This window comes from Salvelinus alpinus, chromosome 23, assembly GCF_045679555.1.
Source record: "Salvelinus alpinus chromosome 23, SLU_Salpinus.1, whole genome shotgun sequence".
NCBI classification, from domain to species: domain Eukaryota; kingdom Metazoa; phylum Chordata; class Actinopteri; order Salmoniformes; family Salmonidae; genus Salvelinus; species Salvelinus alpinus.
Genome location: NC_092108.1, coordinates 10,332,440 through 10,351,888, shown reverse-complemented (window position 1 = coordinate 10,351,888; position 19,449 = coordinate 10,332,440). Strand labels below are relative to the sequence as shown.

The 19,449-nt window shown below is 43.6% G+C and overlaps 1 protein-coding gene across 1 annotated transcript; it reads left to right on the top strand.

The window, feature by feature from the left end:
* Nucleotides 1–2,060: 2,060 nt before the first annotated feature.
* LOC139550195 (protein shisa-like-2A) lies at nt 2,061–12,973 on the top strand. The gene is made up of 3 exons (XM_071360904.1): nt 2,061–2,427; nt 5,780–5,916; nt 11,214–12,973. Exons 1-3 carry the CDS (start codon nt 2,246–2,248, stop codon nt 11,387–11,389), a joined length of 495 nt encoding a protein of 164 aa, XP_071217005.1. The 5' UTR covers nt 2,061–2,245; the 3' UTR covers nt 11,390–12,973.
* Nucleotides 12,974–19,449: the final 6,476 nt, after the last annotated feature.

The window sequence follows — 19,449 nt, the reverse complement described above, 5'->3', positions numbered from 1 at the left end:
GCCATGAATAAAGAATGGTACCAACACATCCTCCAAGAGCAACTTCTCCCAACCATCCAGGAACAGTTTGGTGATGAACAATGCCTTTTCCAGCATGATGGAGCACCTTGCCATAAGGCAAAAGTGATAACTAAGTGGCTCGGGGAACAAAACATCGATATTTTGGGTCCATGGCCAGGAAACTCCCCAGACCTTAATCCCATTGAGAACTTGTGGTCAATCCTCAAGAGGCGGGTGGACAAACAAAAACCCACAAATTCTGACAAACTTCAAGCATTTATTATGCAAGAATGGCTGCCATCAGTCAGGATGTGGCCCAGAAGTTAATTGACAGCATGCCAGGGCGGATTGCAGAGGTCTTGAAAAAGAAGGGTCTACACTAAAAATATTGACTCTTTGCATCAACTTCATGTAATTGCCAATAAAAGCCTTTGACACTTATGAAATGCTTGTAATTATACTTCAATATTCCATAGTAACATCTGACAAAAATATCAAAAGACACTGAAGCAGCAAACTTTGTGTAAATTAATATGTGTCATTCTCAAATCTTTTAGCCACGACTGTACTCTACTTTTCGTTACTGTACTGTAACGTACTGTACTCGGTTGGGCTCTACTGTACTGTAACGTACTGTACTCGGTTGGGCTCTACTGTACTGTAACGTACTGTACTCGGTTGGGCTCTACTGTACTGTAACGTACTGTACTCGGTTGGGCTCTACTGTACTGTAATGTACTGTACTCGGTTGGGCTCTACTGTACTGTAATGTACTGTACTCGGTTGGGCTCTACTGTACTGTAATGTACTGTACTCGGTTGGGCTCTACTGTACTGTAATGTACTGTACTCGGTTGGGCTCTACTGTACTGTAATGTACTGTACTCGGTTGGGCTCTACTGTACTGTAATGTACTGTACTCGGTTGGGCTCTACTGTACTGTAACGTACTGTACTCGGTTGGGCTCTACTGTACTGTAACGTACTGTACTCGGTTGGGCTCTACTGTACTGTGCTGTTCAAACTTGTGAAACAGAGATGTCTATGATTGCTTCAGATTTGGTCCGGAACAAAACAAAACAAGACCCAAAAAAAGAAATCTCAAAGACGTTGCCGTCGTTAAATGCTTAGTGGGAAGTGTAGGCCTTTACTCGTTCACTACATTACTTCCCACAAGTCTAAAAGCAGGATCAGTGGAATTCTGGGCTAGTAGAAGGAGATTCCATCATATTGCTTAGGTTACCAGTGATGATGTTTAACGGTCATGGCTGCCTTCCCATTTCTGACACCAATGTAGCGAACAACAAATCCGGGTTGTGGCATGAACGGCAAAAACCCTACTGGACTTATCATGGACGTCTATATTTGGGCCAAATAAAGGCCAGTCCGGATGGGACCAAATCTGAACCAATCTTAGATGCCTTTTTTAGGTCAAATCAAGGCCGATCCGGACCGCACCAAAAGAATATCTAAAAGACGTCGCCTGATGGCAAATGCTTAGTGGGTTTGTTGCAGTTTGAAATTAGTACTTCTTAGACATGTTCAATGCAATCCTTTATCTACACATGAAGTGGAGGGCACTCTTTCTTTACGGTTTTCATATTACTGTATTCACATTGATTACATCAATCATGTTTCATGCAAACCTCCTACGTTCAATTCAAGCTTAGAGTAGTCTAGGTACCAGTAGTGTTAACATTCCAAAGGCAAATGACACGGAGCACAAGGAGTGGAATGAAATAGCTGAACAGACACGGCAACCAGGCTAAGGATGTCAATCTACTTATTAAGAAAGTTAAAGAAACCAAAATGTAGCCTTCATGTTTGTGACATCAAATCAAGATAAAATGGATTAGATATGATTTAATGAAGTAGTCCACTTTTGTAGAGATATGGTTTGTCTCCTATCCAGTTTTTCTCTTCGCTGGTGGAGAGAGAGAGAGAGAGAGAGAGAGAGAGAGAGAGAGAGAGAGAGAGAGAGAGAGAGAGAGAGAGAGAGAGAGAGAGAGAGAGAGAGAGAGAGAGAGAGAGAGAGAGAGAGAGATGGGAGGGGTGCTCTAGAACTCTATATGATATGTCGAGGTGCAAAGTTTCGTCCCATTTCAGTGGCATCCTTGGAATAAATGTTTGGCACTTTTCAGCAGAGCAAGGGGCACTCTATGTGGATAGAATTACAATGAGACCTTTAAACATCTAAGGAAAATCATCTCTCCGACTCTTCTCCCTAAGAGTGTGTTTTCTACCAGCATGAGTTCGGAGTGCACCAGCTACTACAGCGCAGAGAATGTGTTTATGAACGGCTCTTCCTGTCCTAAAGAAGGGAGCGATCCGAGCGCGACATTCTGCTGCGGATTTAACGATATCAAGTATTGCTGTGATGATCCCAACAGCTTTTTCCCTTATGAGTATGGATACATGTGGTGGCTCAGGTACGTAAGGGATCTTTACCAGCCTTTGTGATGGTGTGCTTTTTGGACATAGTTCTTGTAGGGTTATTACATAGGTAGACTATGACGCTTTGTTTTATCTCAAGAAACCACAAGATGAGAGAGGTTGTTGATCATAATTATACAGCAAAGCGCACACGATTAATACACTAGCATGAAGGATATTCTTTATGATACTGATAACAGATTTATAGGATCTTCACATTTCAATTGGTTTGCACTGGAGTTATGGTGATCTTATAGGCTATTGTATGCCAATCTTATGGAAGGTGATAAATACCTCAATTAAAATTCAACATGAAAATGTGTAAAAGTTCAAATTGATCATGGGAAATGGTTAACCTTATTGGAAGGAGATTTCAAATCAAATTGAATCAAATGTTATTGGTCATATACACATTGTCAGCAGATGTTATTATGAGTGTAGCGAAATGCTTGTGCTTCTAGTTCTGACAGTCCAGTAATATCTAACAAGTAATATAACAATTCCCCAACAACTACCTAATACACACAAATATAAAAGGGGTGAATGGGAATATGTACATATAAATATATGGATGAGTGATGGCCGAGCAGCATGAGCAAGGTGCAACTAGACGGTATAAAATAGAGTATATACACATGTGATATGAGTAATGCAAGATATGTAAATATTATTAAAGTGGCATTATTTAATGTGCCACTGTTTAAAGTGACTAGTGATCCATTTATTAAAGTGGCCAGTGATTGAGTCTCAGTGTAGGCAGCAGCCTCTCTGAGTTAGTGATGGCTGTTTAGCAGTCTGATGGCCTTGAGATAGAAGCTATTCTTCAATCTCTCGGTCCCAGCTTTGATGCACCTGTACTGACCTCGCCTTGTGGAAGATAGTGGGGTGAACAGGCAGTGGCTCTGGTGGTTGTTGTCCTTGATGATCTTTTTGGCCTTCCTGTGACATCGGGTGCTGTAGGTGTCCTGGAGGGCAGGTAGTTTGCCCCCGGTGATGCGTTGTGCAGACCTCACTACCCTCCTTACGGTTGTGGGACCCGACAGGATGCTCTCGATTGTGGATCTGTAGAAGTTAGTCAGGGTTTTGGGTGACAAGCCAAATTTCTTCAGCCTCCTGAGGCTGTTGCGCCTTCTTCACCACACTGTCTGTGTGGGTGGACCATTTCAGTTTGTCCTTGATGTGTATGCCGAGGAATTTTCCATTTCTCCACTGCTATCCCTTCGATGTAGATAGGGGGTGCTACCTCTGCTGTTTCCTGAAGTCCACGATCATCTCCTTTGTTTTGTTGGCGTTGAGTGAGAGGTTGTTTTTCTGAGGGCCCTCACCTCCTCCCTGTAGGCTGACTCATCGTTGTTGGTAATCAGGCCTACTACTGTTGTGTTGTCTGTAAACTTGATGATTGAGTTGGAGGCGTGCATGGCCACGCAGTCGTGGGCGAACAGGGAGTACAGGAGGGGGCTGAGTACGCACCCTTGTGGGGCCCCAGTGTTGAGGGTCAGCGAGGTGGAAATGTTTTTTCCTACCTTCACCACCTGTGGACGGCCCGTCAGAAAGTCCAGAACCTAATTGCACAGGGCGGGGTTGAGGCCCAGGGCCTCCAGCTTGATGATGAGCTTGGAGGGTACTATGGTGTTGAATGGTGAGCTGAAGTCAATGAACAGCTTTCTTACATAGGTATTCCTCTTGTCCAGATGGGATAGGGCAGTGTGCAGTGTGATGGTGATTGCATTGTCTGTGGACCTGTTAGGGCAGTATGCAAACTGAAGTGGGTCTAGGGTGGCCGGTGATATGATCCTTGACTAGTCTCTCAAAGCACTTAATGATAACAGAAGTGAGTGCTACGGGGCGGTAGTCATTTAGTTCAGTTATCTTTGCCTTCTTGGGTAGAGGAACAATGGTGGCCATATTGAAGCATGTGGGGACAGCAGACTGGGATAGGGAGAGATTGAATATGTCTGTAAACACACCAGCCAGCTGGTCTGCGCATGCTCTGAGGACACGGCTAGGGATGCCGTCTGGGCCAGCAGCCTTGCGTGGGTTAACATGTTTAAATGTTTTACTCTCGTCCAAGGAGAAGGCGGGGGGCACAGTTCTTGTTAGCGGGCCATGACAGTGGCACTGTATTACCCTCAAAGCGGGCAAAAAAGGTGTTTAGTTTGTCTGGAAGCTTGACGTCGGTGTCCGTGACGTGGCTGGTTCTCTTTTTGTAGTCCGTGATTTCCTGTAGACTCTGCAACATACACTACTGATTAAAAGTTTGGGGTCACTTAGAAATGTCCTTGTTTTTTAAAGAAAAGCCAATTTTTTGTCCAATAAAATAACATCAAATTGATCAGAAATACAGTGTAGACATTGTTATTGTTGTAAATGACTATTGTAGCTGGAAACAACTGATTTCTAATGGAATATCCACATAGGCGTACAGAGGCCCATTATCAGCAACCATCACTCCTTTGTTCCAATGGCACGCTGTGTTATCTAATCCAAGTTTATCATTTTAAAATGCAAATTTATCATTAGAAAACCCTTTTGCAATTATGTTAGCACAGCTGAAAACTGTCGTTCTGATTAAAGAAGCAATGAAACTGGCCTTCTTTAGACTAGTTGAGTATCTGGAGCATCAGCATTTGTGGGTTTGATTACAGGCTCAAAATGGCCAGAAACAAAGTACTTTCTTCTGTAACTCGTCAGTCTATTCTTGTTCTGAGAAATTAAGGCTATTCCATACGAGAAATTACCAAGAAACGGAAGATCTCGTACAATGCTGTGTACTACTCCCGTCACAGAACAGCGCAGACTGGCTCTAACCAGAATAGAAAGAGGAGTGGGAGACCCCGGTGCACAACTGAGCAAGAGGACAAGTACATTAGAATGTCTAGTTTGAGAAACAGATGCCTCACAAGTCCTCAACTGGCAGCTTCATTAAATAGTTCCCACAAAACACCAGTCTCAACGTCAACAGTGAAGAGGCGACTTCGGGATGCTGGCCTTCTAGGCAGAGTTCCTCTGTCCAGTGTCTGTGTTCTTTTGCCCGTCTTAATCTTTTCTTTTTTATTGGCCAGTCTGAGATATGTATTTTTTCCTTGCAACTCTGCCTAGAAGGCCAGCATCCCAAAGTCACCTCTTCACTGTTGATGTTGAGACTCGCTCTTTCACTCTCTTTTGATGTGTTCTCTTCTCTTCCTCTTTTTTCTCCCTCATCTCTCTCTCTCCTCTTCCCTTCTCTCTCCCCCTCTCCATCCCCTCCCTCTCCCCTCATCTCTCTCTCTCCTCTTCCCTTCTCTCTCTCCCCTCTCCATCCCCTCCCTCTCCCACTCACCTCCCCCTCTTCCTTCTCTCCCTCCCCAGCTTTGGGGCTCTGATAGGTCTGTCCATAGCAGCGGTGGTCCTCCTGGCCTTCCTCATCACAGTCTGTGTCCTCTGCTACCTCTTCATCGCCACAAAGCCCAGTCGCCTGGACAACGGCCTACCACTACGAGCACCAGGTAACACAAGTGACCAGAGGTGGCGACATACCATAATAATGGGCCGGCTAGTGACATACAATAATAATGGGCCAGTTAGATACAGTGGGGAGAACAAGTATTTGATACACTGCCGATTTTGCAGGTTTTCCTACTTACAAAGCATGTAGAGGTCTGTCATTTTTATCATAGGTACACTTCAACTGTGAGAGACGGAATCTAAAACAAAAATCCAGAAAATCACATTGTATGATTTTTAAGTAATTAATTTGCATTTTATTGCATGACATAAGTATTTGATCACCTACCAACCAGTAAGAATTCCGGCTCTCACAGACCTGTTAGTTTTTCTTTAAGAAGCCCTCCTGTTCTCCACTCATTACCTGTATTAACTGCACCTGTTTGAACTCGTTACCTGTATAAAAGACACCTGTCCACACACTCAATCAAACAGACTCCAACCTCTCCACAATGGCCAAGACCAGAGAGCTGTGTAAGGACATCAGGGATAAATTGTAGACCTGTACAAGGCTGGGATGGGCTACAGGACAATAGCCAAGCAGCTTGGTGAGAAGGCAACAACTGTTGGCACAATTATTAGAAAATGGAAGAAGTTCAAGATGACGGTCAATCATCCTCGGTCTGGGGCTCCATGCAAGATCTCACCTCGTGGGGCATCAATGATCATGAGGAATGTGAGGGATCAGCCCAGAACTACACGGCAGGACCTGGTCAATGACCTGAAGAGAGCTGGGACCACAGTCTCAAAGAAAACCATTAGTAACACACTACGCCGTCATGGATTAAAATCCTGCAGCGCACGCAAGGTCCCCCTGCTCAAGCCAGCGCATGTCCAGGCCCGTCTGAAGTTTGCCAATGACCATCTGGATGATCCAGAGGAGGAATGGGAGAAGGTCATGTGGTCTGATGAGACAAAAATAGAGCTTTTTGCTCTAAACTCCACTCGCCGTGTTTGGAGGAATAGAAGGATGAGTACAACCCCAAGAACACCATCCCAACCGTGAACCATGGAGGTGGAAACATCATTCTTTGGGGATGCTTTTCTGCAAAGGGGACAGGACGACTGCACCGTATTGAGGGGAGGATGGATGGGGCCATGTATCGCGAGATCTTGACCAACAACCTCCTTCCCTCAGTAAGAGCATTGAAGATGGGTCGTGGCTGGGTCTTCCAGCATGACAACGACCCGAAACACACAGCCAGGGCAACTAAGGAGTGGCTCCGTAAGAAGCATCTCAAGGTCCTGGAGTGGCCTAGCCAGTCTCCAGACCTGAACCCAATAGAAAATCTTTGGAGGGAGCCGAAAGTCCGTATTGCCCAGCGACAGCCCCGAAACCTGAAGGATCTGGAGAAGGTCTGTATGGAGGAGTGGGCCAAAATCCCTGCTGCAGTGTGTGCAAACCTGGTCAAGAACTACAGGAAACATATGATCTCTGTAATTGCAAACTAAGGTTTCTGTACCAAATATTCAGTTCTGCTTTTCTGATGTATCAAATACTTATGTCATGCAATAAAATGCAAATTAATTACTTAAAAATCATACAATGTGATTTTCTGGATTTTTGTTTTAGATTCCTTCTCTCACAGTTGAAGTGTACCTATGATAAAAATTACAGACCTCTACATGCTTTGTAAGTAGGAAAACCTGCAAAATTGTCAGTGTATCAAATACTTGTTCTCCCCACTGTACATACCATAATGATGGGCCAGCTAGTGACATACCATAATGATGGACCAGCTAGTGACATACCATAATGATGGGCCAGCTAGTGACATACCAAATTGATGGGCCAGCTAGTGACATACCATAATGATGGGCCAGTAGTGACATACCATAATAATGGGCCAGCTAGTGACATACCATAATGATGGGCCAGCTTGTGACATACCAAATTGATGGGCCAGCTAGTGACATACCATAATGATGGGCCAGCTTGTGACATACCAAATTGATGGGCCAGCTAGTGACATACCAAATTGATGGGCCAGCTAGTGACATACCATAATAATGGGCCAGTAGTGACAAACCATAACAATGGGCCAGCTAGTGACATACCATAATAATGGGCCAGTAGTGACAAACCATAACAATGGGCCAGCTAGTGACATACCGTAATGATGGGCCAGTTAGTGACATACCATAATAATGGGCTAGCTAGTGACATACCATAATGATGGGCCAGTTAGTGACATACAATAATGATGGGCCAGCTAGTGACATACCATAATGATGGGCCAGCTTGTGACATACCAAATTGATGGGCCAGCTAGTGACATACAATAATGATGGGCCAGCTAGTGACATACCATAATGATGGGCCAGCTAGTGACATACCAAATTGATGGGCTAGCTAGTGACATACCAAATTGATGGGCCAGCTAGTGACATACCAAATTGATGGGCCAGCTAGTGACATACCAAATTGATGGGCCAGCTAGTGACATACCACAATGATGGGCCAGCTAGTGACATACCATAATGATGGGCCAGTTGGCAACATACCATAATGATGGGCCAATTAGTGATATACCATAATGATGGGCCAGCTAGTGACATACCATAATGATGGGCCAGTTAGTGACATACCATAATAATGAGCCAGTTAGCGACATACCATAATGATGGGCCAGCTAGTGAGATATCATAATGATGGGCCAGTTAGGGACATACCATAATGATGGGCCAGTAGTGACATATCATCATTATTGTCTTGCTTGGGACATACCATAATGATGGGCCAGGTAGTGACATACCATAATAATGGGCCAGCTAGTGACATACCATAATGATGGGCCAGCTAGTAACACACGATAATGATGGGCCAGCTAGTGACATACCAAATTGATGGGCCAGCTAGTGACATACCATAATGATGGGCCAGTTGTGACATACCATAATAATGGGCCAGCTAGTGACATACCATAATGATGGGCCAGCTAGGAACACACGATAATGATGGGCTAGCTAGTGGCATACCATAATAATGGGCCAGTTAGCGACATACCATAATGATGGGACAGCTAGTGACATACAATAATAATGGGCCAGTAGGCGACATACCATAATGATGGGCCAGCTAGTGACATACCATAATGATGGGCCAGCTAGTGACATACCATAATGATGGGCCAGCTAGTGACATACCAAATTGATGGGCCAGCTAGTGACATGCATTATGATGGGCCAGCTAGTGACATACCATAATAATGGGCCAGCTAGTGACATACCATAATAATGGGCCAGTTAGCGACATACCATAATGATGGGCCAGCTAGTCACATGCCATAACAATGGGCCAGTTAAGTGACATACCATAATGATGGGCCAATTAGTGACATACCATAAGGATGGGCCAGCTAGTGACATACCATAATGATGGGCCAGTTAGTGACATACCATAATAATGGGCCAGTTAAGTGACATACCATAATGATGGGCCAATTAGTGACATACCATAAGGATGGGCCAGCTAGTGACATACCATAATAATGGGCCAGTTAAGTGACATACCATAATGATGGGCCAATTAGTGACATACCATAAGGATGGGCCAGCTAGTGACATACCATAATGATGGGCCAGCTAGTGACATACCATAATGATGGGCCAGCTAGTGACATACCATAATGATGGGCCAGCTAGTGACATACCATAATGATGGGCCAGTTAGTGACATACCATAATGATGGGCCGGTTAGTGACATATCATCATTATTGTCTTGCTTGGGACATACCATAATGATGGGCCAGCTAGTGACATACCATAATGATGGGCCAGTTAGTGACATACCATAATGATGGGCCAGTTAGCGACATACCATAATAATGGGCCAGTTAGTGACATACCATAATGATGGGCCAGTTAGTGACATACCATAATGATGGGCCAGTTAGTGACATACCATAATGATGGGCCAATTAGTGACATATCATAATGATGGGCCAGCTAGTGACATACCATAATAATGGGCCAGCTAGTGACATACCATAATGATGGGCCAGTTAGTGACATACCATAATGATGGGCCAGCTAGTGACATACCATAATGATGGGCCAGTTAGTGACATACCATAATGATGGGCCAGTTAGTGACATACCATAATGATGGACCAGCTAGCGACATACCATAATAATGGGCCAGTTAGTGATATACCATAATGATGGGCCAGCTAATGACATACCATAATAATGGGCCAGTAGTGACATACCATAATGATGGGCCAGTTAGTGACATACCATAATGATGGGCCAGCTAGTGACATACCATAATAATGGGCCAGCTAGTCACATGCCATAATAATTGGACAGTTAGTGGCATACCATAATGATGGGCAAGCTAGTGACATACCATAATGATGGGCCAGCTAGTGAGATATCATAATGATGGGCCAGTTAGTGACATACCATAATGATGGGCCAGTAGTGACATATCATCATTATTGTCTTGCTTGGGACATACCATAATGATGGGCCAGGTAGTGACATACCATAATAATGGGCCAGCTAGTGACATACCATAATGATGGGCCAGCTAGTGACATACCATAATGATGGGCCAGCTAGTGAGATATCATAATGATGGGCCAGTTAGTGACATACCATAATGATGGGCCAGTAGTGACATATCATCATTATTGTCTTGCTTGGGACATACCATAATGATGGGCCAGGTAGTGACATACCATAACAATGGGCCAGGTAGTGACATACCATAACAATGGGCCAGTAGTGACATACCATAACAATGGGCCAGGTAGTGACATACCATAATAATGGGCCAGCTAGTGACATACCATAATGATGGGCCAGCTAGTGAGATATCATAATGATGGGCCAGTTAGTGACATACCATAATGATGGGCCGGTTAGTGACATATCATCATTATTGTCTTGCTTGGGACATACCATAATGATGGGCCAGCTAGTGACATACCATAATGATGGGCCAGTTAGTGACATACCATAATAATGGGCCAGTTAGTGACATACCATAATGATGGGCCAGTTAGTGACATACCATAATGATGGGCCAGTTAGTGACATACCATAATGATGGGCCAGTTAGTGACATACCATGATGGGCCAGTTAGTGACATACCATAATGATTGGCCAGCTAGTGACATACCATAATGATGGGCCAGCTAGTGATGTCTGGTTGGAATAAAAAAAGAGGACTGCAAAAACACACATTTCTATCTCACAATGAACAAGTAAAGCTGCAGTGTGTGTGTGTGTGTGTGTGTGTGTGTGCGCATGCGTGCATGTGTGCCTGCGTGTGTGTCTCGATATTCCAGGGTTGGAACCCAGTGAGGGCCCCAGCCACTCCGGCCCAGCACCTTCCATCGGCCCTCACGGCTTCAGGAAGCACTTCTTCAGCAGGAAGCTGGACTGTGACAACCAGCCACCCGACCCTGAGAGATTGTTCCAGAGGTGCTTCGTCACCACCGTCAACATGGAGGGCCCATCGTAGTGCTCAAAATATGGAGGGCACTTTGTAGGACGCTTAGGAGGTAATGGAGGGCCCTTCGTAGTGCTCTTAATATGGAGGGCACTTTGTAGGATGCTTAGGAGGTAATGGAGGGCCCTTCGTAGGACGCTTAATATGGAGGGTACTTCGTAGGACGCATAAAGGCCCAGTGCAGTCAAAAACGTGATTTATTTGTGTTTGATATATATTTAGGTTGGGATAATACTGTGACATTTTTTAAATTATGATGATGCCCTATTAGTGTAAGAGCTGTTTGTAAAGACTGCCTGAAATTTCAGCCTGTTTTGGTGGGATGGAGTTTTGGCCTGACTGGTAACATCACCAGGCAGTAAATTGGTTAACAGATTAATAGGCCAATAAGAGAGTTCCAAAACTCAGCCAATAACAGTTAGTTTTCAGTTTTCTCCTCCTCCCAGACAGTCCTTTCAAAGTTCTTGCATGAGAAATTGCTTTTGTTAAGAAGCCATTGTTTCGTTTTGACCATTTTGATTCAAAACAATCACATTAAGGTACTTAATTGTTACCCGAAATAATTTGATATTGAGATAAAAATGTATGCATTGGGCCTTTAATATGAAGGGCGCTTCATAGGACGCTGTCTTCTAAAGGCAGCCAGATGCTTACTTGTTCTGGCTGGAAATGGACAAGCAACAACCACTGGACAAGCAACAACCATTAATGACCATGTTCTGTATGGACTGGAGTAGTACAGAGTGTGTCAATGTTCAAACAGTGGTTGGCTGGTTAACCCACTCTAGAAACATTTCAGTTGAGCTTCTTTTTTTGTTGTTGATGACAATAAACTTCAACAAACAGAAAGACAGAAGTCACACTGAACAACTGTAGAGCCGAAGCATTGTCTATCTGCCTCACCTCTGTATTCCAATGTTGTTTGATGAAGCAAGGGAAAGGACAGAGGGAAATGTTTTCATCCATTTTAACTGTGTCTGATTTAACAGAAGCTCATGTGTATTCCAAGACAGACACTCAGATAACAAGCTCCTCAAACCAGCATTACTGAACTTCAACAGTCTGCATCTAACCCTTTGTGTGATTCTTCACCTTCCATCTGGACACTGTTTTTGATCGTCGACGTGTCTGTGTGTGAAATGTTTATTTGGTTGAGAATGTTGCCAATGGGACAACAAGTGTCTTCTGCGTATTCACATCCAATAGAACAGATAAGGAAGTAGATCAGACATAGTACAACACATAACAGAATGCCTCAGAGTTCCAGTTACCTTAACTTGAACCCTGTTGTCGCTAGGGGTCAAAGCGTTAAAGGTGGAATCCATAACGGTAAAACTGACACGTCTTTTTACAACAAATAAATTACTCCCTCTGACGACATCATCATCATTCGACGCGCGATAGACCAACAGCGTACGTACTGTAATTATTTATTTTCACGATGCTGGACACTCCATAACTCGGTTTCATCAACAAAAACAATAACAAATGTGCTGGCGCGAACAGCGGCGTCGTTTGCCCTTATGTGGATTTCAGCTTTAAAAAGGTCATGTCTGTTATTATATAAAAATACATGAAATTGCTTGTTGAAACATTGTATGTTGAACTGTCATCTGTAAACTGTCATGTTGGATTTTCTCAGAACATTGATTATGGCAGAGATTATAGAACCTATCCCCATATGTTCCACCGCTGCCCCCCCCCCCCATATGTTCCACCGCTGTCCCCCCCCCATGTTCAGAAACACTTTAATTCATGTGGTCTTAAAGTCATTGTGTCGCCAATTTGCCATATACAATGGTCGCATGCCATGAGACATCAGTTGTGTGAGTCACGTCTTTGTTAGTCATGCTTCAAAACAGAGTAACTTGTCAAAGAGGAAATATGTTGCACCTTTATGGGTTATTATCACAGCAGGCAACACGTGTTATGTTTTCCCAATCTACTATAGTGTGTGTTTTGGCTGAGTGCACAACACATTAAAATGTACTTACAAAAATAAATGCATGTGTCCTTTCAATATTCAAAGTGCTTTATAAAAAACAAACTATTCCTTTATATACATTTGAAAAAAGTATGAGAAGCAGATGCTATATCAATTTACATAAGCTATCCACGGAGCTATGACAACACCCCCATGTGGTTACATAAAACACAAACTAAAAATGGGACAACTTGACGAGAGCGGGGGCGTTTGGAGCTCACCCTCTCCAACCTGAACAGCAAATAGTGTATGTACATAAAGTATATACACATTATATATATTGTATGTATGTACGTACAGAATCTCCATATATGCCTCTGGATAAAGAGGAACATAGGACTGAAGACAGTAAAACCATTCTGCCACTCAGTGTTGATGACGTCACCATTTCCAACCACAATTAAGGGCTCTGTTCAGTCTGGGAACCCGAAGCGTTACAGATTCCACAATAGAAATGTAAAGGTAATTTTCGACTTAGCCGACATACGCAGCGTTTACCGTGAATGCAGTCTCTGTTAAAATCAGGAACGTTACATTTTCAATCACGTTGTAAATCTGAACTCCCACAACGCGGATTGAAAAGAGCCCCGAGACATCTCATCTTCTATTCTCCTGCACCTTAACTACGTTGTCCGCACTTCTTCCCCATCATCCCCATTCCCCTCATTATAAAAACACTGTGTTTAAAGCACTGAGTCAATAACAGGGAAGATGGAGTAGACAGATGTCCATTATTTCTCTCATTCACATGGTTCAATACGGTCCTTGAGAAGACAGAAAGATCAGCTCCCCAAAAAATATTCTCATCATCAAGAGAGGACCGCACAAATGAAGCTATCGATCGCAGGTGAAGATAAATGGTGGCGAGGGCAAAACAAGCTCACGTCCTCCCCATAACCCCATACTTATCCTCCCCATAACCCCATACTTATCCTCCCCATAACCCCATACTTATCCTCCCCATAACCCCATTCTTATCCTCCCCATAACCCCATTCTTATCCTCCCCATAACCCCATACTTATCCTCCCCATAACCCCATACTTATCCTCCCCATAACCCCATACTTATCATCCCCATAACCCCATACTTATCCTCCCCATAACCCCATACTTATCCTCCCCATAACCCCATACGTATCCTCCCCATAACCCCATACTTATCATCCCCATAACCCCATACTTATCCTCCCCATAACCCCATACTTATCCTCCCCATAACCCCATACTTATCCTCCCCATAACCCCATACTTATCCTCCCCATAACCCCATACTTATCCTCCCCATAACCCCATACTTATCCTCCCCATAACCCCATACTTATCCTCCCCATAACCCCATACTTATCCTCCCCATAACCCCATACTTATCCTCCCCATAACCCCATACTTATCCTCCCCATAACCCCATACTTATCCTCCCCATAACCCCATACGTATCCTCCCCATAACCCCATACTTATCCTCCCCATAACCCCATACTTATCCTCCCCATAACCCCATACTTATCCTCCCCATAACCCCATACTTATCCTCCCCATAACCCCATACGTATCCTCCCCATAACCCCATACTTATCATCCCCATAACCCCATACTTATCCTCCCCATAACCCCATACTTATCCTCCCCATAACCCCATACTTATCCTCCCCATAACCCCATACTTATCCTCCCCATAACCCCATACTTATCCTCCCCATAACCCCATACTTATCCTCCCCATAACCCCATACTTATCCTCCCCATAACCCCATACTTATCCTCCCCATAACCCCATACTTATCCTCCCCATAACCCCATACTTATCCTCCCCATAACCCCATACTTATCCTCCCCATAACCCCATACGTATCCTCCCCATAACCCCATACTTATCCTCCCCATAACCCCATACTTATCCTCCCCATAACCCCATACTTATCCTCCCCATAACCCCATACTTATCCTCCCCATAACCCCATACTTATCCTCCCCATAACCCCATACTTATCCTCCCCATAACCCCATACTTATCCTCCCCATAACCCCATACTTATCCTCCCCATAAGCCCATACTTATCCTCCCCATAACCCCATACGTATCCTCCCCATAACCCCATACTTATCATCCCCATAACCCCATACTTATCCTCCCCATAACCCCATACTTATCCTCCCCATAACCCCATACTTATCCTCCCCATAACCCCATACTTATCCTCCCCATAACCCCATACTTATCCTCCCCATAACCCCATACTTATCCTCCCCATAACCCCATACTTATCCTCCCCATAACCCCATACTTATCCTCCCCATAACCCCATACTTATCCTCCCCATAACCCCATACTTATCCTCCCCATAACCCCATACTTATCCTCCCCATAACCCCATACGTATCCTCCCCATAACCCCATACGTATCCTCCCCATAACCCCATACTTATCCTCCCCATAACCCCATACTTATCCTCCCCATAACCCCATACTTATCCTCCCCATAACCCCATACTTATCCTCCCCATAACCCCATACTTATCCTCCCCATAACCCCATACGTATCTTGAGAATGCTGCAGTAACATGAGCATGGTTACCATTTCCCCTCATTATAAAGTGAGTGAAAAGTACAGTCACCCCAAAAAAATTACTAACATTCCCTTTACGTTGGACTTTTTGCGAATCCAATCAGTTTTCCACGTTGATTCAACGTCATCACATTGATTTGGTGTTGTTGAAATGACATGAAAACAATGTTAATTCAATCAGTTTATACCCAGGGGGGGGCATGTCATCATCAACAGTATGGATATATTGGGGCGGCAGGTAGCCTAGTGGTTAGAGCGTTGGACCAGTAACAGAAAGGTCGCTAGATCGAATCCCCGAGCTGACAAGGTATAAATCTGTTATTCTGCCCCTGAACAAGGCAGTTAACCCATAGTTCCTAGGCCGTCATTGTAAATAAGAATTTGTTCTTAACTTACTTTCCAAAGTAGAAATAAATCATCTACATCTCTTTCCTATTATCCTTCGTGACTCCGTGCTTTTTACACTGTTGGGGAAATGGTGATAATCATAACAAGTCGTGATCTCCATGTTTCTGCATCTTCACTAACCTCGTCCTCAGGCTATTGTGCACAGTGCATATAGGCCTGGGATATCAACCAATCAAAAGGTTGGCCTTGGTGTGAGTGCCCATAGAATTCTAATAGGAATTTAATTTTAGCGAATCACAAGACTGCGAGGCGTGGCTCTGTGCTTGTGGTGTGCTAACGTACGGGGAGGGTTAGGGGGAAGGTGTTGTGGGAGATGATTGGTTTGTAGATTAAACCAGTGCCTACGGTTTGCGCTGGGAGTTTCTCCCGGCTCTCTGTACTGGCTAACGAAGGCCAAGTTTATCTGGTCCACCAGGCTCTTTGCGCATTTCGGAGGAAGTGTCTGGGAATGAGAATCTTCACAAGTCAGTATTTTCTCCTGTTCATCCACAAACATACTGGAGCACAAAGGCTGTGTTTACACAGGAAGCCTAATTCTGATATTTCCCCAATTATTGGCAAAAAATCTGAGTTGATTGATGTAAACGCAGCCAAATCAACCCCATGTCCCTTTCTCAGGTAATTGTCTCTCACCCATCTACCCTCGCACCCCTCTAGCCTATTCTCGCACCCCTCTAGCCTATTCTCGCACCCCTCTAGCCTATTCTCAGATGAGCCAAACCTCTTGATATTTGGCTGATTAGTTGTTGTGTGGAAGGTAACCGAAGGCTTTCAGATTCCACAGTCTCTCTTCTGATGATTCCTATAGATTCTCTCTAAGATGTCATTTCACAAAACAGCAGTATTTTTCTCAGGCAGGGTTTTGGGGTAAAACGGTCCAGATCTGACACTTTGTACTGCAGGCCTAACGTGATCAAAGACTGCATGAGTGTCAATCAGATGTCATTTTTCAGCACCAAAAGGGAGCCATGTAACAGCATGGAAGACATTAAACAACATGGAGAATTTATCAGCGCCTCAGGTTACAGAATGTAGCCTAGATGTTGAAAGGGGTTCTCTTGGGAAAACGGTACATAATAGCCTATGATTGGCAGTCAATAAGAAGACCAACATGGTACTATGATTTCAATTACAACGGTGCAGTAGAAAAGGGGAGTCCAGGAATGGCTGCAATGACAAGTTGGCTGCCATTATCAGCCAATGACAATCCCCGATTGGTCGAGTCATGACAGGAAGACATGGGTGAATGAATGGCTAAAATATACGAATTCGTTCACAACCCATGAGAGCAGTGGGATGTCTGATGTCCCAGCGCTCCCGAGTGGCGCAGCGGTGTAAGACACTGCATCTCAGTGCTAGAGGCGTCACCACAGACCCTGTTTCGATTCCAGGCTGTAATCACAACCGGCCGTGATTGGGAGTCCCATAGGGCGGTGCACAATTAGCCCAGCGTCGTCCGGGTTAGGATTTGGCCGGGGTAAACCGCAATTGTAAATAAGAATTTGGTCTTAACGGACTTGCCTAGTTAAATAGATATGAAATTAAAAGGTTAAAATAAACAGGCCTCTGGTCATGAGTAGTTGACTATATGGGGAATAGGGTGCCATTTCAGGAGCAACCAAATGGTTTCTGATGTTTGGCTCTCATCCATCATCTAAGAGTTTTGTCTCTATGACAACCAACCTACTGAGGGTTCTAAGTGGTAAAAGACAGCCCTCTAGTGGACAAGGTGTATTTTACAAGCAAACCGTTAACCAGAAGACATGGGTGAATGAATGGCTAAAATATACAAATTAGTTCACAACCCATTTTTCGTGGGATGTCTAATGTCCCAGTGCTCCCGAGTGGCGCAGCGGTGTAAGACACTGCATCTCGGAACTAATGCTACAGATAGCAATACTGGGGGATTTGAAAAGCCATAGTCAATCAATCAATAATATAATAATTATTTTAGCAAAAATGTTTATTTTTAATTTACAATCTGTAGAAGCTATGAGAATAGGAAGGTTCAAATCTTTTGTGAAGCATCACAGCACAGTTGAAAAATATATGGCAAATAAAAATCCGAAATGGATGATGTTGGAAGATAGATGGGAAGGGTTGAGTGGAACTGAAGGGTGGGACTAATAACAAGATAAACAATGTAGGGCATACGGGATCTGTGAAATGTGTATAGGTGCGGAGCTTTTGTGAAATAGCACAGTTACAAGTGGAAATAAAATTGGATGGACAACAGAAATAGAGGAAGGACTAAGAACAAACAAGAGAGAACTATTATAAAGTAGACTGTGTCTGTAAAATAGGTATAAGATGTATAAATTGAAGGTAAAAGCAGAAGTGTTTATTAGTTTACTCCAATTGGGGGAGCGGTGGTAGGGTTGCGGGGAATAATAATAAAGGTATATTCTTTAAAAAAGTATGTATGTCTATATAGGTATGTGTATGTATATATGTGGTATGTATGCATGCGTGTATGGATATATATATTTACCCCAAAAAATATGGGGGATTGGAAATGATGCAGACAATTACATTGGAAGCAACATTCTTTCCGCAATATTAAGCTGATCCACCCCTAGAAAAGAAAAAAAAAAGACACTGCATCTCAGTGCTAGAGGCATCACCACAGACCCTGGTTCGATTCCAGGCTGTAATCACAACCGGCCATGATTGGGAGTCCCATAGGGCGGTGCAAAATTGCGTCGTAAGGGTTTGGCCAGTGTAGGCAATCATTGTAACGGACTTGCCTAGTTAAATAAAAGGTTAATTAAGAAAACATTCTGGTATCAAATGAAAAGTATTTACATCGTTTTTCAAATCTAATTTCACACGTTTAAAATAGATGCCAAACAAAAACCATTGATTTAAAAGTTTAACAAACCATACAACTCTATGCACAAGGACTACTTTGAACAAATATTTCACAAAAACATATTTACTGGAAGAACTGTGCAGTTTGGTAACAGAATTACGGTAAAATCTCCGTTTTTTTATGCAACGTTTTCCCCAAAAATGTAAATCAGGTAACAGGATTATGGATCCCTGATCTGTACTATAAAGAAATACATAATTATGGATAATGTATGAATGTCATTCTCTCATCCTACGCAGGT

Coding starts and splice junctions, on each gene's coding strand:
- LOC139550195 (XM_071360904.1), top strand. CDS start 2,246: ATGAGTTCGGAGTGCACCAGCTACTACAGCGCAGAGAATGTGTTTATG. Junction 2,428..5,779: donor GGATACATGTGGTGGCTCAG/GTACGTAAGGGA, acceptor CTCCCTCCCCAG/CTTTGGGGCTCTGATAGGTC. Junction 5,917..11,213: donor CCTACCACTACGAGCACCAG/GTAACACAAGTG, acceptor TCGATATTCCAG/GGTTGGAACCCAGTGAGGGC.